Raw genomic sequence first — 26,007 nt, 5'->3', positions numbered from 1 at the left:
GGACCACTGTTGGAGGAGTGAGCTGGGGCAAAAGAAAGAAGAGGTGGGGGTTGTAAGGTTTGTCACTGAACACCTGCCTCCACTTAACCCCTTTCCCTCTCTTTCTGCTTGAGCTGCCTCTTTCAGCCATCTCCTTTCCACCTACCCGGGCACCCCCTTCTTCCCCGTCATTCATGCGCAGGGCATCCTACGGGCTCACAGGCCAAAGGCTCCTTCTTTTCCCAAACATGGGAGGTCCCTCACAGCAAGGCAGGGGGACTTAGCCGCCCATGCATTCAGCTAGTAAGCAGAGATTTCTTAAAGCTCTAGAAAGCAGTATTGATATTAACACTGACTTGAATATACTGTTGTACAGTGAAAGGAAGTCTGTTACTTTCACATGTATTTTTCTAGCTTTATGCTCGTTCTTCTGGTTCACAAGTCTGTGTGCTTTTATCCCAGTGGCGCTTCATTTAGCACAGACTGATTGTATGCAACCTTTTTGCATTTACAATAAATTAGCTGTGGAAAAAAAGTGCGAGGGCCTTTTCCTGAGGAGCTGATTAGCAGAATCAGGGCAATTGATGCTATGTTGGTTGCGAAGTAGGGAATTATATTCTTATATATTCTACACTCATTGGAAACTGTGTTAGGTACACCTGTTCAATTGCTCCTTAAGCAAATATCTAATTGCCCAATGTTGACTTGGTCAAGTCGATCTGGTGAAGTTCAAACAGAGCATCAGAACTGGGAAGAGAGGTGATTCAAGTGACTTTGAGTGTGGCATGGCTATGGTAATTGAAGGGCTGTCTAAATATTTCGTAAACTGCTGATCTGCTGACATTCTCCCACGCAACCACCTCTAGGGTTTACAGAGGATGCTCCAAAAAGGAGAAAATATCGAGTGAGTGGCAGTTCTCTGGGTGAAAATACCTTGATGATGGCAGAGGTCAGAGGAGAATGGCCACATCGTTTCAAGCTTACTGGAAGGCAACTCAAATAACCACTTGTTGCAAACAAAATACGCAGAAGAGCATCTCTGAACATAAAACACATCCTATCTTGACCACACTAAATGCCAACAGAAGATTGGAGTCTCGATTTTCTGCTGAATATAACACTGAGTTTGTCTCCACAGTCAATCCAGTGAAGCACCTCTAGGTACATGATGGTCGACACCTCTGCAGTAACTGCATCATGCTATCACGTCAATAATAGCATCATGCAGTCTCTTTCCAAAATCTCTGAGGAAAGTTTCCAGTAACTTTCTGAATCTATGCCATGGAGCAATAGGGCACAGAAGGTCAAAGGTCATTGAATCCAGCACTAGTACTACGTACCTATTGAAGTGTCCAGTGAGTGTACATTGGAGCATACCAATTCAGATTTCAGACTCTCTGCACTAAGACCTTAACAATTGCAATCATTTATTCTACCCCGATCACCATTAAGAAGTATATATACTTTTAATTACACTGGCCTTACTTGAATTATGTTGGGCTAAACATCTAAAGCGGCTAAAATTTCAACACCATACTATAAACACACGTTCAAGAGCACTTTACACCACCACGACAGAATGTGCACATTTTCTCACTTTCCCACGATGCAACCAACCCGGCACTCCATCCCAACTGGTGGTTACACCAATTAAAAGCCTGTGTCAGGTCAGGAGTTATTCATTTAACATTAAAGAGAACACGGGGTCCTTCTATTCAGACCCACCACAGGCATCAACTCCCCCTCTCTCCTCCTTTCACCCCGTTTTCCATGCCTCATAAAAGATCTGCCCTTCTCTCTTTCACTCTCTTGTTTGCCCAGTGTCCCTCCTTCATTCACTCGGTCCTTTCCTCTCTTTAGCTCTTCAATTAACCACCTCTCAACAGCCATCCGTCCCTAATCTGGTGGGCATCAGTGAAGGTTATGGTCAACAACAGATAAAACAATCCAGGTTTTAAATGATTACCAATAATCGTCTTGTTTGTTTTTTGTTTTTAGCTTGCTGACCTAGCCTGGACACATCATCGTTACTCCAATAACACACGAGGCAGACATGACACGAGCTGCAGGGGTCACTAAGCTTAAAGAGTGTGTTATACAGTAGGTATCCCAAAGGTGCTTTATTCAGAAACAAGAAGATGCTTTGCTGTTTGAATGCGTCACTGCCTGCCTGACGGTCCAGCAGCATTTTAATGTCCTGTGAACCTCACATTAAACACATGCAGACAAAAATCGCAGCTGTGCAGACAAGATTTAGTGGGAGCCGGGAGAGCCGTAAATAAATGTTGGAAATAGAGACGCCAAGTCAAGTCAGATCAAGACATTTTCACATGAAAATACAGCAGATAAACGTGGTCAGCTCACTGAAAGAGCAACACAATATGGCATTTTTCAAAAATTTTAGTACATCTAAAGAATATAACATATCAAAAACAACTATACGATAAGTCAAATGGAAATTTCTGTGTCCAACAGAGATCATGAGAATTGAAAATTGACTGGAATTTAAAAAAAACAAAACAAAAAAGCAGACTGTTTATTTTTAATGGAAACCTAGTCTGACAGCAGGTCTGACTGCATTCTTGGAGGTCCGGCGGCACCTTTGGGACTAGGCTGAGTCTGATTTTTGAGGAAGTGTACTGATTTGCATGAGTTACTTTACAGATCCTTCCCCTTTTGATTTCTCCGACTGTACTGAAGCATCAGGGTTCAGGGTCACTTAATGAAGAGCTCTCCGAGGGCTTGCAAGTGCTGTTCATGGGTACACTTGAAGGGCATGGCTGCTACTATAATTGACTTCAAACTCCAACCAGGCGGCTCAAAAACATATTTAAAGCAGAACACTTGCAGAAGCCTTTCGGTAACAGCTGTGACATTTATATCAAAGTCGAGAGCAGCTCTTCACGCAGCTTTTTGCAAACAGTGCGAATAAAGCCTTTAAATCTGAAATATTAAATGCGATGACTGTAAATAAGAATTGCATACTGTAAGCAAGATGTCGGTTTATGCGCTGTATATACAAGGAGCTCGTGGGATTACATTGTTGTCCAAATCCTGTCTACCTCTTGGTGTAGCTGTAATTTGTCTGCTGCAACTTTGTGTCCTTGTTTACCCAAAGTCTAACTAGTGTGAAACCTGAAAATCCTGAAATGACGGGCTAAGAGTGAAAGGCAGTAATCCCACTAAATCTCAGCTGTGAGCCTCGCTTTGATAGACACTGTGCTTAGAACGACTGAGCTCCCTGCCTGGGTAAGAGAAAGAGGGGTGAAGGGAAAACACGACAGTTGTGGTAAATAGAAAAAAAAAGAGCAGTGAGATGATGAAAACAAGTGGACAGATCAAATACAATTAACCCTCCCCCCTAAAAAGGAAGAAAAAGAACAAAGAATGAGTATGACAGTCAGGAAGAGTATGCACTGTGAATTTAAGAAGTTCCACTTTCAATTAAACTTATACCAAGATGCTCCACTGAGGTGATGGCACTTCTCTAGTGGTCAAAGAGACAGCTAAGCTAGGTAAAAATAACGTAGCTAGCAAGAAAGGCTTGGCCGCTGAAGAAGAAGCTCTGAAGACTGATGTTTTTGTGGCTACAAGTAGTGTCCAAAAAGATCTATGGAGGAAGTGAAGTCTAAGCATGTCTGGGTGCTACTTATTATCATTCAGTTAAAAGGAAATGGATATTTAGAGCAACTAACTGTGTGGCTAATGTGAGCGGTGCTAACAACTTTCTTTCCCAGCGTGTACCACACATGTGCATAGCTGCTACATCCGTTACTATAATCACTCGTCTCGTCAGTCAATGCACCATTAATCCACAATGTAAAATGTGTGCAGATTTATATGACAGCTAAAGCTAGAGTAAGTATTTCTACTTTTCATTTCAGGTCTTTGATCTTGCCGATTTTTTTCCCCTCCCTTCACATGCTCGCCTGTGTTTCTAGTCGCGAGGTATAGTTTATGATTTGCTGATAGAGCGGGCAGGCAGAGGTCTTCGGTGGGTCGCTCGAGACAAAAGCTGCTTTTTAGCTCTCGAGGCTGATATCTCCCAGCTCCGCTCCCTTCTGATAGCCGAAGTATGCCGGCTGGGGTGTGGGGGTGGTGGACTGGTGGTGTTTGAGGTAAAGGGCGGGAGGGGTGGATGCTTCTCCTGGCCTCCTCTCCCTGCGGAGGCTGCAGTGAAAATGACTTTACCATGCGATGTGCTGTGGTCGCTCCCACTACGCATGTAACCCAGTCAAACTGTTCTCGTCTTAATCTGATTACTCGGGTTATGCTGGGACGCCATGTACAGAATATCTTATGTAAAAAGCATATTCATGTTTCATGCTTGTACCCCAACCCAATCTCCAACCCCCTTGAAGTGGGCTAGAACCCCCCCCCCCCCCCCCCCCCCCCCCACATACACACAAACACACACAAGAAGAGAAGGCATATTCAGATAGTTTCTGTAAAAGAAAGAGAGGAAGAGAAGGCAAACTACTCAAAGCGCTTTTAATAATGTATCCATATCTACGTGCATGTTTTGCATGGAGCGATGGGAAAAACAAAGTGTGAGAGAGTAAACAAGGACACCAACACCAGGTGAGCTTTCCTGAGGGCAGCTGGGAGTATTTTTCTCCTCATTTAGCAGTTCATGAAAAAAATCACAAGCTTCCAGATGTGACAGAGGGCATGCACCCTGCTCGCACACACCATAGAGACATGCAGTTACACACACACACCAAAAAAAAGGGAAAATCTGACAGAGAAACAGGCCTCAGTCTAACCCAAAGTAAATGTGTGTGGCACAGATTTACTGTATTTCTAACTAAAGTTAGCGGCAGATCTCTATCGCGAGAATCTTCGTCTCATTAAAAGAAATGTCAGATGAAGGAAACCGAGGGTGAAGACATCAAAGGGGTCTGCAGGGAGCTGAAGAAATCTGGCTTTTAACTCGTTATAAACCCACTGACGGCAGGAATTCTCACTATGAATTCCTACGAGAATCCGTCGTCATGCATCCTCATGCACGTGCACTGAAGTATAACACCTATCGATTTATTTACATACGTGACCTCTTAACTTACCAAGCAGTTCCTAATTGTTACTGACCAACAGGCCACTGTAGTTTGACGTGCATACTCATGGGTCCACACTGAGTACCTGTGGCTCAGTGGTGACCTACATTCCCCTTTTGTTATTCCACGCATATCGGCACTGTGTAAAACCGCTGGCTGCTAATTGCTTTCACATTACAGAGCAGCCGGGTGATCTTGGTGGCTTTCCAAGACCACCAACACTGGGACAGGGGGTGTGCACGTTTGCAAAGGCATACCACCAATCACGCAAAGGCTGCATTACTGTGCAAGCACAGGGTTAAAAAACACGCGGGCTGCTATCTGCCGGCAGTAAAACACCTTTCGTCTATTGTCTTGGAAACTCTTTAACTACTGTTTTTCTTCTAGTTTTATAAGACTTGAGCCAGGAAAGCCTTTTAAAAAAATCTGAATGACTAACTGTCGCATTTAAAGGGAGGAGTCTTTGCAAATTTCTGGAGACATTTTTTTGCACACTGAGTGATGGTATTTGACAATCAACCAGAGTCCTAGGACTTCCGAAACACGTTTACAAGCTTACAATAAATTCATTAGCAATGAGCTATTTGTCCCAATTAAACATGGAAGGGCAGCTGGCAGGAAAATTACAGCTTCCTTAAATAAACTCGCAGGTCTACAGCAAGCACAGAGGCCATTTCTAAATATATCACCTCGCCATAGTCCTACCCTTCAACTCGGTCCAAGTGCACTCTGGTTATCTCGTTTTGATGTGCCTAACATGTTTCAGCCTAATGCAGTTCAGCAAAAGTATCAAACAGATCTAACAGAAATCAAAGAGCCCATTTATCAAGTGCAGAGACATCGGCTTTTTGCACTTGTGAGCAACAGTAAGGACTCTGATGCACTAAATCTTCTGTTTGTCACGACTCGGGGAAGCGCGATCACACAGACGTCATTTGGCCATCAGTGGAACGCTGTTTTTTATGACCAAAATGAGTGGAAGAGTGTCGGCTGTTTGCAGCGATCATAAAGGGGCGCTCAGTTGCCTGGAAATTCAATGTTTGGAGGGGCCGTGTGCTCTCCATGCACGCAAGAACACATATCGAGACAAAAACACAATGTCCACTCCTGCTCAGGGCCGTCACGAGTGTTGGTGGGGGGAGGGGGGGGGGTTAAGCTAGCCAGCTGGCTGGAGTTAAATCAGGTTTGAATTAAAGGGTAAATGGACTAACAAATCCCAGGGAGTGCAAAGCGAGGGCAGTGAGGAGGAGGGTGGGGGGCAGTGGGTCACCGCCGTCTGACTGAGGACACAGAGGATTGAAAAGAAATGAAAATAAAAAGTGAGGAGAGCAGAACACATTCCAGATCTGAAATAACTATATCTTAGACAGTTTTCACAGCAAACTGTCTGCTTTGGAAATCTTAATAAGTATCGGGGGGGGGGGGGGGGGGGGGGCATTAAGATGCTGACAAAGAGTAGGAGAAAACTGAAGGAGGAGAAGGAGGGTTTAGACAAGACGTTGGTCTGCCAAACTCCATCGCAAGTCCCTGCCATGAGTTGTCCAAACTGTTGAACGGTACCAGGAGGGGAAACTTCTAAACCGAATCCATTACTGTTTAAAACTCCCACTCAAACAGTCGTGAATCACCACTGCGGCGATCTGTCTCGATCCAATTTATCAGCGCCGGCCCGTTTAAGATCAGCACGCCAGCCGGGCACGTCAGAAATAATAAGCTCCAATGTCCACAGCAGAGATGTCTCAATATATCTTTCCCCTGTTTAACTATAGAGGTCTGCATACATCTACAGCGACGGGCCGAGAGCCTCGTTGCAAAACATCATTACACAATGCATGCACGGTATAAACAGCTGTACATTTCAATGAAAAGGCCAATAAATATTCTATTTAAGCGCACCGGGGGCCGTGGGTAAACGTCTGGAAAGATGCTGACGCTGTGCCATCTCTTCTTTGCTCCAATTATGGTTGCAACGACATGACAGGTTTTATGTGCCATTAGAGCTTGCTGCGGGACGGTGAAATGCTGGGAATCTGTTTTTTGCTCTGGTAGGAAATAATGCCGCCTCCATGCATTGCTCAACAATTCCAAATTTAATCCTTGGTTGGCTTTTTGTTTTTTGTTTTTTTTAAGACACAAGTGCTGACATGGCATGAGATCACATCATATTTTAGTGTAAAGGGTTTAACGACGTTCATAATCAGGAGCACTTAAACCTGTGTTCCAACTGCTACAATGGCTCAATGAAGTTGAGATAGAGGGCTGAGAGGTAATGAGTTCTTTGCGGGCAAAGCTTAGTGCTGCTGAGGCAGCCACGCAGCGGTTAGACAAACAGGCAGTGGGATCACAAGGGCCTAAGCCTCTTATATAGGCCCCTCTTGTGGAGAAGATCACTGACTTCTGGTGGAGGGATGAAGGTCAGGAGTTTTCAAAGATCGTGAAGGCCTCTGCTCCTCTTTCTACAAAGGCCCCTACCCCTTCCGACATTGCTGCTCGGAGGCTGTTTGTTTCAGTTTAACGGGTCGGATCATTCAGATTCTTGACTGATAGGACTTAGCTGGGAGTAAATTTAAGCCTGCTGTCAGTCAAACACCTCTAGGAAAATATTTTCCCGTCTCAATAACATTCGTAGCCTGCTCAGATTTCTCCGTGCCGAGACAGTTCCATCCCGATCCTCACTCACCTCCTCGTGCTTTAAATCTTTTAATCCCTTTCTGCAGAGAGAAAAAAAACCTCCACTAGTTTTGGACTCCTTTTGCTTCATGAACCTCTTCCTCTTTCCCTCCCCAGGTCCCTTCTCTCCTGCTGGGAGTCACAGGGCAATGTAGTTTCATTTCCTGCCCTGCTGAAATCAATGCTCTCTGAAGACAAGCAGGGGTTAGAGACTTAGAGGGAAGACGGAGACAGATGTATAGAGAGACAGGAAAAGAGAGCAGAGCTAGGTGTGAGAAGACTGCTGGCATGCGGGACACAGCCGTACCAGCACATAACCTTAAAGTGGGGTTGCTTCCAAGTCGGCGTCAGCTTTGATAAACATCTACCGGGAAGTAAAACAACCGTTCAAAGCAGAAATATGAAAAACAGGAGGGCAGCTTTAATGGGTAAATTGAATTTTCCCCTCAACACTCCCCATCATTTTTATTCGCCTCAAAGACGGATGGGGGAAAAAAAGAAAAGCAGGATAAATGTATGAATTCCTGGTCAGGAGCGAGCCAGCTGACGAGATCCCTCTCCAGCTTATGCCAGGTTCGATACAAACACGAGTTGAGCGAACACAAAAGGAAGAGAAGTGGAGGAGATAACATACATTTTGTCACTTTTAAAACAAAGAGATTCCTGCTCCATGACTGTACCGGATTTTCTTTCATAAGCATTCCTGCAGATCTGACCACGAAACCCACGGGCCGCTCAGACTTCAAACACAGGACTGCCTCCATCATTCTAAGCTCTGGTTAATGCATCCGGACAGTCAGAAGCACATAACCTTCGGTCCTGCTGTTATTTTCACTCATTTGCTACAAAACAGAGACACACTCTGGATAGTTAGGCAACAAAGGAATCAATAACTTTTCACCTTGGAGGGAAAAAAAGTTGCCTTATAGTGAGGCCATCAAGCCAAAAGGGATATGAGTATGGTAACAGCTATTCCTCACCACAATAAAGGGATCTTTGAAGGCTTGCCCAAACTCTTAAGAGTTAAGCATGCCATAATCTGCTAAAATCATGCTACCACCAGGTTTCTTGAGTAAAAGACAAAGTGGAAAATTAGAATCTTAAAGTGAGAATTTTTTTCAAATCTGCATCGTTGAACATTTTTCCTCTTTCACCAAATCCGATCAATGACAGAAGACTTGACCGCACAGGGACAGCAGCTTCCTGGTGGTGCTAAATCAGCCAGATGCCTGGGCAGCAGTGGTTTGGTAGATGGGCATTTAACTGCAGTGACTGCATTTCAGACTCACATCCAAATGAGACCTTTAACTCCAGATTCCTCGGTGAATGCGGTCGACACAGGATTAGAATGGATAGAAAGGGGATTTCCATTTAAGTCAAATTTCTTATGGTCATTTGTGCCTTTTTCCCCTCTATTCATGCTAAGTCACTGTTAGATTTATAGTTGCGTGCTTGCATCTAAATTTTGCCCCTGAAATCTGGTGTCACAATTCACAGGCCGCACATGCAAACAGACCTGTTTTTACCACAAAATGCTGACTTGGCGCCGTTTGTCAGCCTAATGGAAAAAAATGTGCGAGATCAGTCGGACAACGGGACTGTGCTGCCACTTCAAGGCGCAGCCTCTCTCGAGTCTTTTTGTGTGAATCAAGTGGCTGGGTAAACACTGGCTGCTGGTTAAACAGGGCGCCTGCACGGAGAACAAGGTGACGAGGCTTTGGTTAAACAAACACACTAAGGCCATGTCTCCACTAATGCTAATACAAAGACATTTGCTGAAGGTGACTACGCTGCACTGAAAACACGCTGGATTTAGTAATATTACCCCCTACTTGTTTAGTTAAGTTGGATTGTATTTCTTTAATATATGTATGGACCAAAAGTCTTCACACTAGAGCCAGATGGATGTTTTGGGTGTAAAAAATTCAAATGCTGATATTTTGGCACTTTCCGCCAATGTGTTTCACACACTCTGCCAGATGTGCTGCCGACAGCGCTCAGAGTCGATCCTCTGCTGAACCAACCAGGTGCTGACAATGTTTCTAAATGACTGACTTTCCTTTCCTTCTGTACTGTATTGTTTTTATATATATTGCATTAATTGAGTTACATTGCAATACCAATATATCCATAGAATATAGAGGTGGAATAAGATGGAAATAGTGGCAAAGTAAGTTCAATTCAATTTAGTTTTATTTGTATAGTTCCAAATCTCAACAATAATTGCTTCAAGGAACTTGACATTGTATGGTTAAGATCCTGCAATACTAGAATGAAACCTATGAGCAAGCATTTGGCGACGGTGGGAAGGAAAAACTCCCTTTTAACAGGAATAAACCTCAAACAGAAAAAGGCTCAGGGAGGTGATATGCTAGAGGTCTTTAAGATATGATGGGGCTTGATTCAAGACCTTGTTTGTAAGGAGAAGGCTTTTGAATTAAATTCTGCAATTAACAGGGAGCCAATAAAGAGAAGCCAGTATGGCAGAAATGTGTTTCTCTTTCAGTCAGTTTGAGAGCTCAAAGCCTGCTGATTGGAGCATTTTTATTCCCCAATAACAAACAAAACACATAAATAAAGTGAAAGGAGCTTAGTGTTGTTTTAGCAGATCCCTAAACCTGTTTAGTGGCCAAATAGACTTGTTAAACTGGCAGCTTTACACTAAAAACCTTTTTAATCCCCAAAAGGGAAAAATGCTTCAGCTTCTGGCAACGACGGGATTACAGTTTCTGTGGCCACTAAATGTAATCACAAAGCAATGACAGGCCAAAGACACGGGAAAACACTTCTCTCTGCATCTTATACAAACATAAAAACCTCCTGAGTGGCTGCACGAGAGCCTAAACAGACACATTCAACAAGGAAGCACACAGTTTATTCAAGCCGAACACAAATCATACGATGCCCCGTAAAATCAAATTTCCTGAAGCCCAAATGTGTCTGGTTTAAGTATTTTGCAAGCAGGCTGAAGTCTATATGCCGAGCACTTTCGGCGTGTGCTACGGCTTCGCTCCAGAGGCATGAAAAAAAATGAGAGAGAGAGAAAAAGTAAGAAAAATAAAGATTTGAGCGAAGGATCTGCTGGGAATGATTTTGGAAATTGTGAGAAAAACGCATGTGATACGGTTCTATTAATAACTGCGGAGTGATAAGTTTATACAAATGCTACTGTGGAGCTGATGGTCCAGTGCTTTTTTTGCCGCGTAACCACTGCGTTCTGAAAAGATTACCCACAGAGCCTCAAAGACGCATCAAGAGTTGCGTTGACTACGGAAAAATCTGGCTAAAGATCCCTCTCATGATCTCGCCATGGCTGCAATGAATCATTTGAAAGAATGAAGTGTTTTTGCGTCAGCTGACAGCACAAGATGCCGCTCCATCTCAGCTCTAGTATGAGAAGCCGCATACTGGCAAACAATCCTGCCAGAAAGCCTGCACGAGTCGTTATCTTTGTTTCCCTGAAGAGCGTAGGAACTGCTGTGGAGCCACCCTGCTCTCAGTTATTGTTGAGTAAACACAAGCAGCTCAGCCAAGAGCAGCATGTCAGTCAGCCAGGCAAAGAAAGGAGAAAAAGTTGAGGAGCCACTCAGAAACTGAAGAGAAGGAGAGGGGGCAAAAGAGACAGTGTGTGTTTGAGAAAGAGAGAGAGGACACAGCCAGGAAAGTGAGAAAGTACAGAAAAGAAAATTAAAAGGGAAAGAATGCCAGCATTAGCATGTGATTGCCAGCCAGATAGGAACAGTGCCAATGAGTTTTGATGTCATGCTGATGGTTTTGAAAGGTAGCAGAGGGGTTGACTATTTTCTGATTCTCATCATGCGGGGAAAAAACGTCTGTGTGTCCCCATGAAAACATGCAATGATAGGCAAGGCTTTTCTAAAGAATGCAGATCATCTGCGACCACGAACACTGTGTACTTGTTAGGGCTGAACGATATATCGCATTTGCGATAATATCGCGACATGATCAAGTGCAATTTTCTAACCGCAAAGGCTGCGATTATACTCTGGACATGTCCAAATTCATGGGCTGCATCCTCCTGAGGCCGCATTTGTAGACCGATTACGTCACAGCGACGCGCCGAAGGCTGTCCAAATTACTACCATATCCCAGAATTCATAGCGCGGCCCAGCCAAACTCCAGTTTCCAGCAATGGCGGCCGCTACTAAGTTTTAAAATTACTCATACTAATCTTTCTGGGTCACAAAATAAACTTTTAACATATTTTCAGGCGAGAAAGTAGTTGTGTAAACATCAAATATCTGCTCGGTTTATCAAGATATCCCATATTTGCAAAAGTGCTTCGACGTTTTCAGAGGCGTCTGCTACCCACCAGCTCGACAGCTAGCCGGGAGCTCGAGGGTTACTGATGCGGCCGAGAACGGCACAACTCCCGGCACATCATTTTCAGATCACCGCGGAGTTTCGCTGCTCGGGTTAAACGTAATATATAAGTCACTTAGACAACCTAAAAATGTTATTGTTGGGCTTTTTTCAGTGTTTTGTTTGTTCGTGAGTAAATCGGTTTGGCTGAGATTAAAGTTATTAGATTAGATAAAATAAAACTTTATTAATCCCCCGGGTGGGTTCCTCCTTGGTTTTCACACAGCTGACTAAACGTCAAACAGAAAACTTATTAAACAGAAGTATGAGACAGTTGAGAATTTACACCAGTGTCTGGTTATATTTTAGATAGCAAGAAGCAGACGGCTGAGTTTATTAAACTCCACCGAGACAGCGGTGACGCTAATCAGAACTAGACCGTCCAATTTCACGCCTTTAAACTTTAAAGGCGTGTTTGTGTGTGTGTTTATACAATTGCTATTATGTTTGCACTTTATGTGTAATGTTACTGACTGCAGAGATCAGTAAGATGTGTGTATTTTTTATTTATTAGTTTTATTTATTTAATATTATTTTTTAATTGAATGACTGTCTAGTAGTTCACAGATGTCGAAAAACTGAGTGTGGTAAAGCCACTGATTTTTTTTATGTATATTTCTGCAATCTGCACATTGTACTGACTTTCATTTTAATGTTTACACCAGGGTTCCTTGTCAGCACTTTATGCTCAGATGTTTGTAAGCTAAAAATAAACTATTGTGTATGTTCAAATATACTGTTGTGATTGAAGAAGTTAAATAAAAATGTCAGTCATCAATTCATGCATCACCTCATGTCATCATAACAGAGGTCTGTCTTCCAGGAAAGAACAGTTTAAAATTAATGTAATATAGTATTGGCCATACTATATGATGTATTGCTTGTCTTTGTTTAATAATACAGAAGACAAAGACCTTAAAAAATAATCGCATATCGCATCGCAATCGCAATATTGGGGCAAAAAAATCGCAATTAGATTATTTTCCATAATCGTTCAGCCCTAGTACTTGTTTAATGCTTTTGACCATTCCTCCAGTGTCACCTATCAAAGTGAACACTCCTCCTCAGGCTGGTTAACCCTAACACACAGAGAGAAAAAGATCACGGCAATCAACCTACACAGAGGCTTGTGTGCAGTCCTCCAAGCAGCTAAACAGACATTATGCTGTGCGTAAGTCAAGCGCTCAACAAGTAGGCCTAAACAGGAAAGGGAATTATCCAAGTTGTGTCCACCACGAAGAGGAAGAATGAAAAAAACAACAACAAATAAAGGTCGTAGAACCACCGAGGAGAAATCAGTGAAAAAGTCTGTGTATGTGGCATCTGTCTTCTCTGAGACACAAGTTAAATGTTAAAGGACCCACATCGACACAAATATGGACAACTGTGTCACCCATAATCAGTTGTTCCACATATTTTTGACACTGCCCCCAAGTGGAAGTATGCAGCTACCACAGATGTGGGTCTGAGGCCTTCGGTCCAGCTGCTGTGACCAGATGATGAGTTGATTTAGTGCAAAATGCTGCACATTGTGTGGTTAAAGCATCACAACTCTGATGACTTTCTGCATTTCTCTCTTTTAGATCTTTGTATTCTTTGGATTTTGAAGCTTTAGCCATAGAAAGGTTATCTCAGACTTAAGTGTTATGGACTAACATATTACTAATTGAATGCAGAAACAAAATAGCAGATTAAAAGAGAATGCCAAACCCTATACTTAAACAGCTGTGAAGAAACGACACGCATATTTCTAGTTTTGCACACAAATATGACAGTGCCATCTCTCTTAATAATCCATAAAGTGAACATATCTTTCATGGAAAACAAATATTGATTTTTTTTTGGCAGTGACGCCCATTAAATTGGGGGTATTTCATCCCCTTGGTGGGAGCCTGGTGTTGTACAAAGATTTAATTGTGGCTGAACTGAGATCTGCCCGTCTGCTTCCAGTAGGAGTTTCTGAAGTCCTTAATGCTAGACAAACAGGGCTTAAAAAGATTTACTCTGGCACATACAGGAGAGTTTAAAAAGCCATGTTTCATCCGAACCCCTTATTAAATGAAATGTAGCATGATCTCCACATATTAAGCACGAGCTGTGAAGGACACTTGCAAAGCAGTAATTTGATAAAACTCGAACAAGGAGTGGGGCTTCAGTGACATTTAGAGCTCTTTAAAGCAGCACCCTTTCCCCACGGTCCACAACGCGAAACCGTGCCAAGTCCGTATGGAAAATTGATATGCAGTATGTGTGGCTTATTCCATTAGACTCATTAAAGTGTCACTTTGTCATCAGCACGGTCTCTCTCTTAAAGCCTACCTTACAACTGCAGCAAAGGACTCATTGTGTTGTGTGTATAAAATACAGCACAGAGCTTTTTTTTCTTTTCTTTTTTTAATGTGGCAGGAGTAATTTGTCTTCCAGGCAGCAGCCAAAAGACATCAACACAGAAAGTATCAAATGGAAGGTATAGAAAGCAAGTTCATTTGCGGTTGGACGTATACGGTACAGGTCAGTCGGCGGGAGCGGGAAAATATGGCCAATTAATGCTCTGCTCTGGAGAACGCTCAGTCTAGACTCTCACTCTGCTAAAATCATTCAAGTGCCATCTACACACTGGCTCCTCAACTGCAGCACCAAAGCCTGAACCGATGTTGTTTCTCCTTTTTTCTTAATCCAGACCGCAGTTCCCTGAACCCTGTAGAGGTTTTTTCCTTTCTAACAGGCTGACCTCCTGTGCAGACAGTAAATTGCAGGAAAAAGGTTTTCACGCTTGGCTACAGTTTGTAGTGGCAGAAACTTTATCAAACGTCTCCAAAGAGGATCTGAGTGCAGCGCTTTTAGCCTCTGATTAAACGCTGCCTCTCCAAGGAAAACCTTGCCACTAAAACACCACCCCGCTCCACTGAGTCCGATTTGTGGAAATGGGAGCATTTTTCTTTCTCTCTTTTTTTTGGTTTCTGCCAGTATTGCGCAAATGCAGGAAATTTACACTTCTCGTCGTTCACAAAAAAAAGGCTTTTGCCTCACTTGGCAGAGCAGATATACAAAAGAAAGGAAACTCAAATCTAGCTCTCCTTTTTAAAAAAATTCCTTTGACAACCCAACTACTGACAGCATATTATCAGGACATTCCAGCCAAGCAACATAAGGAAAGTTCTTCTGAATCTCCTATTATGTGAATACTGCAATTGTGGGTCTTATTAGGGGGAAAAAAACAACCAAAAAAGTTGCACTCAAAGAGTCATTTGATATCTTGAACCTTTTTATTATCATTTGGAAGCAAATTACCTGCTGGCTCTACATCATTTAAACAATTATCACACAATATTCTCCAAAACAGTTTGCCCCGTGGCAGCACTGAGGCACGCCGAGCCTCGGCAAACACATGTGCCTAATAACGAGTGGGAAGTAGGTAATTGCCAGTGCACGACATAGTTTACACACCGGCGCTTTAAATCAGTGACATAAAACAGAGTTTGAGCTTATGATTTACAGGCGTGTGCTGATTAAATTAACGTCTATGCTTTTTCTCCCAGTTTCGCACACTCAGAACTGAGTCAAGCTGTCTCAAAATATGTAGATGTGTGTGTGTGTGTGTGTGTGTGTGTGTGTGTGTGTGTGTGTGTGTGTGTTTAAAAAAAAAGACATACATCTCTTTCACACACACGCTTCCTGCCACATTCTTTTGCGTCTGCCAAAAGCTTTTAGAGATCCTCGGCAGTTGATGCCTGACTTAGTGTAATGTGCAATGTCAAGAGCGGAGGAGTGGAGTTTTAGACGCGGCCGGGTCATCGATCTTAAAGAGATGTACCACTCGAGACCGAGCCAAACATTTGCCAGAGCATCTGGATAAAACGCTGAATAATTTGAAATAGGCACTCTCAAAGTGAGAAACGTGCCATCACATGCACTGCGCAGCTTAAAAAATACAAAATAAAAATCAGCAGAAGGAGTGGCTGATATGTAAAATTTTTAACAAGTCCTCATAAAAGAAACGAAACCACAAATTCTGAGCTTTCTTTTTCACTTCATGTGGTCTGTTTCCCCAAATAAGAGTCTAAGAAAACACCAGGAGACATAAAACAGTCCAGATAGGCATGTCAGTGGCAGACGCACCAGGACAAGCTCCTACACACTCAGCCTGTAAGACCAATTGGATTTTCCAGGGGTGAAGTGCCTTTATTGTCAACAGTGTGTCCCACTGAAAACTGTACCGCGTCAGTTCCACCCGGCATGATTTATAGCCTTCCCAAGTGTTATTAAACGGCTAAATGCAATTCTAAACACATTTCCCATAGTCCCTGCCCTGCACTGGACCTTTTCATGCCCAGAGGTGAATGTCCCACATTCAGGAACATTTACACAGTTTACATGGATTTAAAACATTTTTTGTCCATTTGGTTTTAGGAATTTGTCATAAGATTATCACTGAGCCGACAGATGAACATGCAGTGCTTATCTCCATGTTTAAATAAAAAGGTGGGACTTTTTAGCATGGCTGCTTTTAGCTGAAATCTGATTTCCACGCGGTTCCACCTGGGTTCAAACTCAGGTGATTCAAACAAAAAAAAGCCCTGCTGGCACAGCAAAAATAAATAAAAAAATAAAATAAAATCATGTTTGGACAAAAAATAAAAAGCCCTGTTAAACTTTAGGTGGCCTTTTTTTTTGTCCCCCACTCTGCACAAATGCATGGCAGTAACATTTGTGATTTACAAGTGAAGCAGTGCCTATAAGAATAAAATCTCACGATCTGTTGGTTTTAGCACCCTGAGGGCTGATAGTGATGCCTAAACTGCTTTTGGCAAGTAGAGGGAATGCACGGGGAAAATCATCAAATTTCCTACAATCAGCCAATGGTGTACATTAACTGACATTTTCTAATCCTGCAAATGAAGAAAGTATTTCCTTAGGTTTAAAATGTTTTCTGAAAGGGTGCACAGATTTTTAACCACTAATTGGCACACCCTTTTGCATGTCCACCATATAAAACAAAATCCTTCCCTGCGGCCGGGGAAACGCCTGACCTTTCCTGGAAATGCTCGCATTTAAACTACAGTGACAGACTTGTGACCTCCGACCTCTTCAATGGAAGCACACAGCCTGCCCAGCGCACCAGACGGCGGCAAATAAAGACAACAACGACCACACTTTAAAGATTCCTCTTTGTCCCGTTTGCTCCGTTGCAACCACAGTACAGCCCCTGATCACTTTGTCCGGAATTATTGTCTTAACATTTGATTACAGTGAAACCGCACTGTTGTTCCTCTCTGACTCTGCCGAAAAAGACAGCATTGTCCACAAACATATCCTGGAGCTGCTGTGATTAAGGGATAAAAAAAAGCTTGCAAATGAGTGTCATTAATGTGCAGCACACCAGTAAGTTTCATCATAAAGTGACATTCATTTAAATGGAGAGAGAAAATCAGAATGAAAGTCACTGGAAGCAGCAGCTGCCGATTATCTCTGGGAGAAAAGGATTCTGAAGCTTTTTTTGTTTATAGATGATATTAGTTGAAGAGGGTGCCATGGGAGTTTTCTTCATGGAAAACAGTATTAGTATTTCAAAATTAATTTTCAGAGTATTTTCCCTCTGGATCGTATGTGGGTGGGTGGGAAACACAGTCATTTCCACTTGTCTCTTTCCAGATATGAAGTACCTAAAGGATCAGGGGGTTTGGCTCCTCTCCACTTCATATTCAACCATTAAACTCCATTTGAGGAATAAGTTATAGCTAACTCATCCACTTAAGTAATGTGAATTAACATTCCTCTCTGCCTCAGAGCAAAAAAAAGAGAGGACTGAGGATACAGAGAGGAAAGAGAAAGAGAGAAAAAAGACAGGCCTTGGTGAAATGCTTGACGCCCAATACAGGAAATGCTGCACACCTTCACTGTAAATAACAGTTGAAAAGGCATTTATGGAGGACGGGGATAATCCAAGCAAACCCCGAAAAACTTTCCGGAGACAATTCATCACCACTGGTCTGGATGGGGAGTATTGTTTCATACACTATAAACACTTAAAAGCCAGGACAAAGGAGGAAAATGCCTTCCAGGAGCAGCTTCGTAAACAATTCAAACTCAATTCAAACTCAGTTCAATCACACTTATGGGAATCAGCCACAGGCCACTCGCATTTGCTATCAGGTCATCTTTAACTTTAAGATGCCAGCACTGCACAGGCACACATGGCTCTGTGCAGTGCAAACTGCAGTGAGAGAGTCCGGACACACAAATAAACTATAATAAAGAGTTATTTAAATGTCTGTGTTGAAGGATACACGTATACGTAAACCGAATCCTGTTTCCAAGAGGCCACAGGCTTCTGGAGCCCATGCATGCATCCCCATCTTACTGCCTTCATCAGCGATAACCCCTCCCGCCATCAACCAAACCTAACACTACATGCAGTGGTTGTTTGCCTTTTAATTAAATAAGCCTTCACACATTCCTTATCTTTAACGCTCAGATTTTTGAGGGGCGTGGTTAGAGTGGGCACAATGGGCATCCAGCTGACTCGTTAAGAGCCCCCCTATTGTCCGCCACTGGAGTGGAGTATTTCCCCGTGCCGAGCCTTCAGAATGACAATGGGACGATAATCTAAAAAACCAAAGATCATTTGCATGAGAAGAGAGGCTGAACGATGGCCGGCAGTATGGGGTCACTTAACAGATGATTTCAGGAGCCACAGACAAAAAGTCGGCCTAAAATATACAAGCAAAATGTAAACATGGGGATGGATGGCTTGAACCGTCTTTACAGCACGTTAAAATAAAAGAAGCGCAACGCCGCAGCGGAGCGCGTTGGGAACATGTTGGAAGCCCTTGCAGGAGTTTTTCGTCAAGGCTGACAGATTAGAAAGTTGAATGTCAGCAGAGGAGAGTAGGAAAATGGATGATTTTAGAAGTGAAGGCTAAGGAAAAAAAGTTTTGGGAGACTCACCAGACGCGCTCAGGTCCAGGACACTTTGGAGGAGCAGGGCGATCCAGAGCGCGCATGGTGGACATCTCCAGAGTCGCTGGTTCGCCGCTGCCCGGTTTAGATACATTCCTTCGGTTGTGTGTTAAACCTTTCCACGCTTTTCACATCCACCACACACAATAATCAATTTCGAGTCCGTCCCCCTACAAAAAAAAAAGTAATATAACCCCAACAATAATAATAATAACCACTCTAAGCTCGGCGTTTTGATCAGTTCTAGGTCGTTTCAGCAGTTTTTTCAAAGCCCACCAAAACTCTCCCTAGGATGAAAACAAATTGGTGCTTCTTGAAGAAAGCTGTCTCCGTCTGTCCTGGCTTCTGTGCCTTTCCTCTTCGCTCGAGCCCAGCTCCGCTTTGCCTCCTCTCAGTCTGTCTCTCTCTCCCTCTCCGACTGAGCGCAATCCTTCCAGCAAACTTCATCGGGAGAAGTTGTGCCCACAGAAGCCACATGGCTCTGATTAGCCAAGTGTCGCCATCGTGCGTGCACTACAGGAACTGTCCGGAGGGCGGTCAGAGTCTACCTCGTGTGTTTTTTTTTATCTGTGAGTGAAATATCTGAGGAGTATTCAGTTTTTAGATGGAGACCCCGCATTTGTGCTTCCTGCTTTACTTCAATCACTAAAACGCTTAATAGAAGAGATCAGTGATTCAAATCTCTGCCGTAAAATTCACGACAACTGAATTTATATCTACAGCTGTTTATATCGAACTATAAAGTGCATCCTATAAACTTAAAAAACGAACGTATTTGTTGTTCTTTTTTTAAAATTTGCATATTGGTTGCATAGTTTTATATATTGACCCATTTTATATTTGTTATGTACAATTTGGGGCTTTTCCAGATAAATAAAGTATAGCAATTAATAAACAAAAATCAACAATTAAAAGAAGACAGCATTCCCTCTAAGCCACGTGTAAACAGATTCCCTGGATCCAGAAGTCATATTTTCTTGAGAACATCAAATCAAAGTCTACCAGTTGCTTTTTCCTTTTTAATCTGACATGTGATTGTAAAGATACTGCGAGATCTGTGCATCTTTGTACCCAATTTCACCATGGTGAAGAGTCCTTTCAAAAGTTCCTGGATCCAGATCCAGATCGGCTGCACCTTTGGTAAAAAATGTTCATGCAAATCCCTTTTTTTTTTAGTGCAACCAAACCAAACCAATCCCATAACTTCCTTGGTGGAGGTAATTAAATAACCAAAGAAAGCTTCTCAGTTCCCTGCAGGCTGAGAGGCACTAAACAGCCTTTTTGTTCGAGCTGTCACTGGTACACATGATTTATAAGGTCCAGTGGTTACAAGAAGGAAAATATTCTCTAATGAAAAAAATACACGCTAAATACACTTATAAGAAATTCAAGGAGTGTGAACTGAAGTTACCCTTATGATTGTGCTTTATTGCACTAATGATGTTTAAGGGAACGTTTAGGTTTTCCAACAAAGTGTAGAACCTTCACACTTTTTGAAGTCTTTTTTTTTTTAAACGAACACCACTTCCTGTTTCCTGTGAGCTAACTCTTTAGAAGATCAAATTAAAGTGATTTAAGAAACTGCAAATGGAGCTTAACTGATCTCTCTGTATTAACTGATAATGATCCATCTGGTGCTGTTCAGTATAGTTTTTCTTTAATATTTTTAATTAGATGAATAATGTAACATACTAAAAAACAACATATGCAAATGTTTAACTCATTTTACATGCATTAAGTGTATAAAACAGATGAAAGCTGGAAAGTTACAAAAAGAAAGAAAAGACAATGTTCTCTTGTGCCTGGCTGGACACACACACACACACACACACACACACACACACACACACACACACACACACATCTCAGTATAACTATTCAGACGTTTACAATACGACTGACCAAATTCACTTCTCCTCTGTAAATCCACATTCTGTTTAATTTCACTCTGCTGACTTCTGGATTCTGACACATGCATTGTCTCTGCAGGTGTGTGTGTGTGTGTGTGTGTGTGTGTGTGTGTGTGTGTGTGTGTGTGTGTGTGTGTGCACGGAGGATTTTGAAAGCCATTTTGGGGAGCAGGAAAAAGAATGGTAGCAATTTAGTATCTCTGGTTCTCCAGTGCAGCGACCCACCTCTGCTCATTAGAGGGAAACATCATCCTCTCTGAGGTATGTTTTGATTTAGCTGTAACAGAATAAAGGAACAGTGTGCATAAATAATGCTCGACACTGAATTATTTGCCAGACTCAAGAGACGAACATGAAGTGGGTTGCTCGCAAGCAGCAGTACTTTACCCTGCACTTTGTCAGCCCCAAGAGTCCAGAACATGTCATGCCTGTCTCATGATCCTCTTTCCCTTTCTTAAACCCATATAGACTCAAAGTCATCCCAGAGTACAGGGATAACACTCTTCTAACCCACCGTAAACCCAGGTGCATTCAGTGGTCTGTACAGTGGCCCTAAGAGGTCAGTGCACTGCAACATAGAAAACACACAAATAAACAGAAACAGACACAAGAAAATTAACTAAAGTCCTTAAAGCTGACTTGGTCTGCGTTTATTATTATTTAATCTGTTATAGTAATAAATGGATCACATTAAACATGAACAAAGTTTCAATAATAATCTCATCATATGTGCAAAGCAACCCAAATGAGCCAAAAGCTCTCAGGGGTTCAGACTTCCCTAAATGCTCATCTTCAGGTAGATATCCCTAATGTGGCCATCTCAGGCTCACAGCACTGGTTGTGGGAACAGAAGCCCCACCCACATGCTTTTCAAACCTTCTGTCTACAAGAGGCAGTCAGTCAAATTTAAAGATAGGTGAAATGGAGCTAAAAAGGTCTGTTTCAGTCCGTGGGCGAACTGAGTGTCTGCACAGAGGCCCAGTGTGACAAATAAGGATTGTTTGGAATTGTTAAGCACACAAAGATACTCCAGCAGAACCTGACAATTAAAAACATGGAGCTGGCAGTTAGTATGACAAGTGCCCTTTAGACACATTATTCTCCACTGTGTGACTCTGTTCACTCTGTAGCCAAAACTTTAATTGCTGATCCTTACAAGTCCCTGGGGATTTAATTTGACTGACTTATACTGAACACCTTTAAATAAACAAGACTCTTGTCTCGAATTGAAAGATTGCTGTCTTTTTCCAACTACAAAACCAGTCTTCTTGTTTAACCTGAGATATCCGCTGACATTGGAAAAACTGTTTTCAGTTACCTTAAACTTGAAATGGTATGAATTGTAAGCTGTCCTAAAATGAATTACACCCCTTGGTGTTCTCAAAGCGTCATTGTTGCACGCTTTATGATTCCTGCAACTGTTTTTATCCATTTCTTGTATTGTTTATTTATGTTATTTCCATCTGCTAGCTGCATTCTTGTAATTGTTATTGTTCTCAAGTCTCTCTTGAAATGACAGATTAAATGAAGTTTCAGTTAAAACCATCAAATACTCACAAACAAGCAAATCCAGAAACTTCAAGCTCTCTCAAGACTGTTCTGTGTTAAATTTCTTTAATGCCGTGGATTGTATATCAGCACACTTTTGCAGTCTCCTTGGTCTGCAACTACTGGAGTAGCTGAGGAAATTAGGAATACATTGATTACGATGGTTGAGAGATATAAAGCAGCCGACTGAAACAGCTGCCTGATCCTCTGATCGAAACCAGGGCTGCGGTCAGTTCATGTAAATAAATATGGCAATTCATGACAAATGAGTGTTCAGCTGCACTTTAACTCGTTACATGTAAGAAGTCTTTCATACCCGAGTTTAAAGCTGGCAAGAGGGAATTTTCTTTTGAAGATATACTTCTGCTTAAGTAAATTTATGGTGGAGGAGTGGTGAATTTCGGACACTGAAATACAGTGGGGCAAAAAAGTATTTAGTCAGCCACCGATTGTGCAAGTTCCCCCACTTAAAATGATGACAGAGGTCAGTAATTTGCACCAGAGGTACACTTCAACTGTGAGAGACAGAATGTGAAAAAAAAAATCCATGAATCCACATGGTAGGATTTGTAAAGAATTCATTCGTAAATCAGGGTGGCAAATAAGTATTTGGTCACCTCAAACAAGGAAAGTCTCTGGCTCTCACAGACCTGTAACGTCTTCTGTAAGAAGCTTTTCTGTCCCCCACTCGTTACCTGTATGAATGGCACCTGTTTGAACTCATCATCTGTATAAAAGACACCTGTCCACAGCCTCAAACAGTCAGACTCCAAACTCCGCCATGGCCAAGACCAAAGAGCTTTCGAAGGACACCAGGAAAAGTATTGTAGACCTGCACCAGACTGGGAAGAGTGAATCTACAATAGGCAAGCAGCTTGGTGTGAAAAAATCAACTGTGGGAGCAATCATCAGAAAATGGAAGACATACAAGACCACTGATAATCTCCCTCGATCTGGGGCTCCACGCAAGATCTCATCCCGTGGGGTCACAATGATCATGAGAACGGTGAGCAAAGATCCCAGAACCACACGGGGGGACCTGGTGAATGACCTGCAGAGAGCTGGGACCAAAGTAACAAAGGTCACCATCAGTAACACACTACAACACCAGGGAATCAAATCCCGCAGTGCCAGACGTGTTCCGCTGCTGAAGCCAGTGCATGTCCAGGCCCGTCTGAAGTTTGCCAGAGAGCACATGGATGATACAGCAGAGGATTGGGAGAATGTCATGTGGTCAGATGAAACCAAAGTAGAACTTTTTGGTATAAACTCAACTCGTCGTGTTTGGAGGACGAAGAATACTGAGTTGCATCCCAAGAACACCATACCTACTGTGAAGCATGGGGGTGGAAACATCATGCTATGGGGCTGTTTTTCTGCCAAGGGGACAGGACGACTGATCCGTGTTAAGGACAGAATGAATGGGGCCATGTATCGTGAGATTTTGAGCCAAAACCTCCTTCCATCAGTGAGAACTTTGAAGATGAAACGAGGCTGGGTCTTCCAACATGACAATGATCCAAAACACACCGCCCGGGCAACAAAGGAGTGGCTCCGTAAGAAGCATTTGAAAGTCCTGGAGTGGCCTAGCCAGTCTCCAGACCTCAACCCCATAGAAAATCTGTGGCGGGAGTTGAAAGTCCGTGTTGCTTGGTGACAGCCCCAAAACATCACTGCTCTCGAGAAGATCTGCATGGAGGAATGGGCCAAAATACCAGCTACTGTGTGTGCAAACCTGGTAAAGACCTATAGTAAACGTTTGACCTCTGTTATTGCCAACAAAGGTTATGTTACAAAGTATTGAGTTGTATTTTTGTTATTGACCAAATACTTATTTTCCACCCTGATTTACGAATAAATTCTTTACAAATCCTACCATGTGGGTTCATGGATTTTTTTTTTCACATTCTGTCTCTCACAGTTGAAGTGTACCTCTGGTGCAAATTACTGACCTCTGTCATCATTTTAAGTGGGGGAACTTGCACAATCGGTGGCTGACTAAATACTTTTTTGCCCCACTGTATGTCAGGTCGCCACTTTGAGAACTTCTGGTGGAGTGTCTTGAGGACCCAAGACCTTTATTGCATCTGCATGATTTCACATAAGCAACAAAGGTCTTTTGTTCTCCAGCGGTATCACACGGACAGCAAATTCAAACTAAATAACCCTAAATAACTGTCAAACCAGAAGAAATTGGGCATGACTGATTGCAGTCTGCAGAAAAGTGTGAGGTGACGTGCACCATCTGTAAACCCCGTTTCCCCCTCTGCGAAGCACCTTTCGAGATTTTCAGTTTAAGCAGCCGGATGAGTGTTTAGGTTTTCTCCACAGTAGGGAGACTCAGCAGGGTGGAGGAGGCTTTGGAGGGGGGGAGACCTCGCTATTGCACTGACCAAGTAGTGAGTTTACATCTGATATTGGCCTGTTTTTCTTTTTGCCTGATGTCTGTCGACTTCATTTTGACCAAAGCAGGACAAGATTATTAAAATTGCAACCATGCATGCTGAAATCCTCGAACTTTCATGTCGGAGTGGAGCGGGGTTCTAAAGGGCTCTTTGAAGAGCAGATCCCTTGGGCTTTCTGCTGTGGCCACAGCAGTCGGACAGGGAGGCTCTTTGTTAAAAACCAGGCGATGATGTCTCAGTCAATAAAAGAGCATGAAAGTTGATGATGGCGATAATGATAGGCCTTAAAAATGGCCTTCCTACATCTTCTCACTATGTTCTCTCTTTCTTTATATCCTAATAACACTAACAGCATGCACTTTTACTTGACGTTCCTTGCAATAACGCTGAAAATGTGTTAGCACTTTGCGCATTCTTTGAGCGGCGGATAACTGAGGACGGTTTTCACCACAGTTTAGACATCTTTAAACAGCTGACAGACTGTCTGGCCTCACTGCGTCGTCTGTGTTCACCCCCACCAACCCCCCAAAACAAAATGTAACTTCTTAAGGAACACACTACAATCTGTGCTGATACAACAGCATGCATCATGCAGAACTGCAGGGGCCTCTTTCCCTCTGTCAGTTCTTCACTGTGAGCAGGCAGCACCTTTGTGATATACAATTAGGAACTGAAAAGATATCAAATTTCCTACAAGAGAAACTCCAGGAAATAGGTCAGTGTATGCAACGGTGCCAAGGCAACGCTTTATTGTCCTTTTCCTGTCTCTACAAGGTCCTAAATCATGTGAAGTTCCAGTGAGCAGGAGAGTAAAGGGCTGCAGTTGATTGTTGTGTACATCTTCTTTGTTTTGTTTGTATTTGTGTATGGAGTGGGAATAAATGGAGCGATGCGAGAATGACTTTTTTTTTGTCTCGTCTGCAACGGTAAATTTTAGCTTGTTGATTTGTGGTAAGACCTCAGCACCCACGTTTCTTTCATCTTAAATTCTGACACGGTTCCCCCATAGCCCCTTCATCAAACACACACTCCACAGGACAATGGGCCGCATAAGTGTGGTGTCTCCTGGAGTATTTGTTGACTTATTACCTGCAG

General features: G+C 42.7%; 1 protein-coding gene across 4 annotated transcripts in view; it reads right to left on the bottom strand.

The window, feature by feature from the left end:
* Positions 1 to 19,197, bottom strand: part of LOC146614580 (inactive tyrosine-protein kinase transmembrane receptor ROR1-like) — a 142,413-nt gene extending 123,216 nt beyond the window's left edge. For all 4 annotated transcript variants that reach the window (XM_085375472.1, XM_085375475.1, XM_085375473.1 and 1 more), the window contains exon 1: positions 19,038 to 19,197. In XM_085375472.1, coding sequence (XP_085231598.1) covers positions 19,038 to 19,143 — 106 coding nt within the window. In that variant the 5' untranslated portion in view covers positions 19,144 to 19,197. The remainder of the gene's footprint in view (positions 1 to 19,037) is intronic.
* Between the last annotated feature and the right edge of the window lie 6,810 nt (positions 19,198 to 26,007).

Source organism: Diplotaxodon limnothrissa, linkage group LG17, assembly GCF_057381915.1.
Source record: "Diplotaxodon limnothrissa isolate DT_005_m linkage group LG17, D_limnothrissa_male_GT1.1, whole genome shotgun sequence".
Lineage (NCBI taxonomy): Eukaryota > Metazoa > Chordata > Actinopteri > Cichliformes > Cichlidae > Diplotaxodon > Diplotaxodon limnothrissa.
The sequence above is the reverse complement of the archived record's forward strand: the minus strand, read 5'-3'. Positions and strand labels throughout refer to the sequence as shown.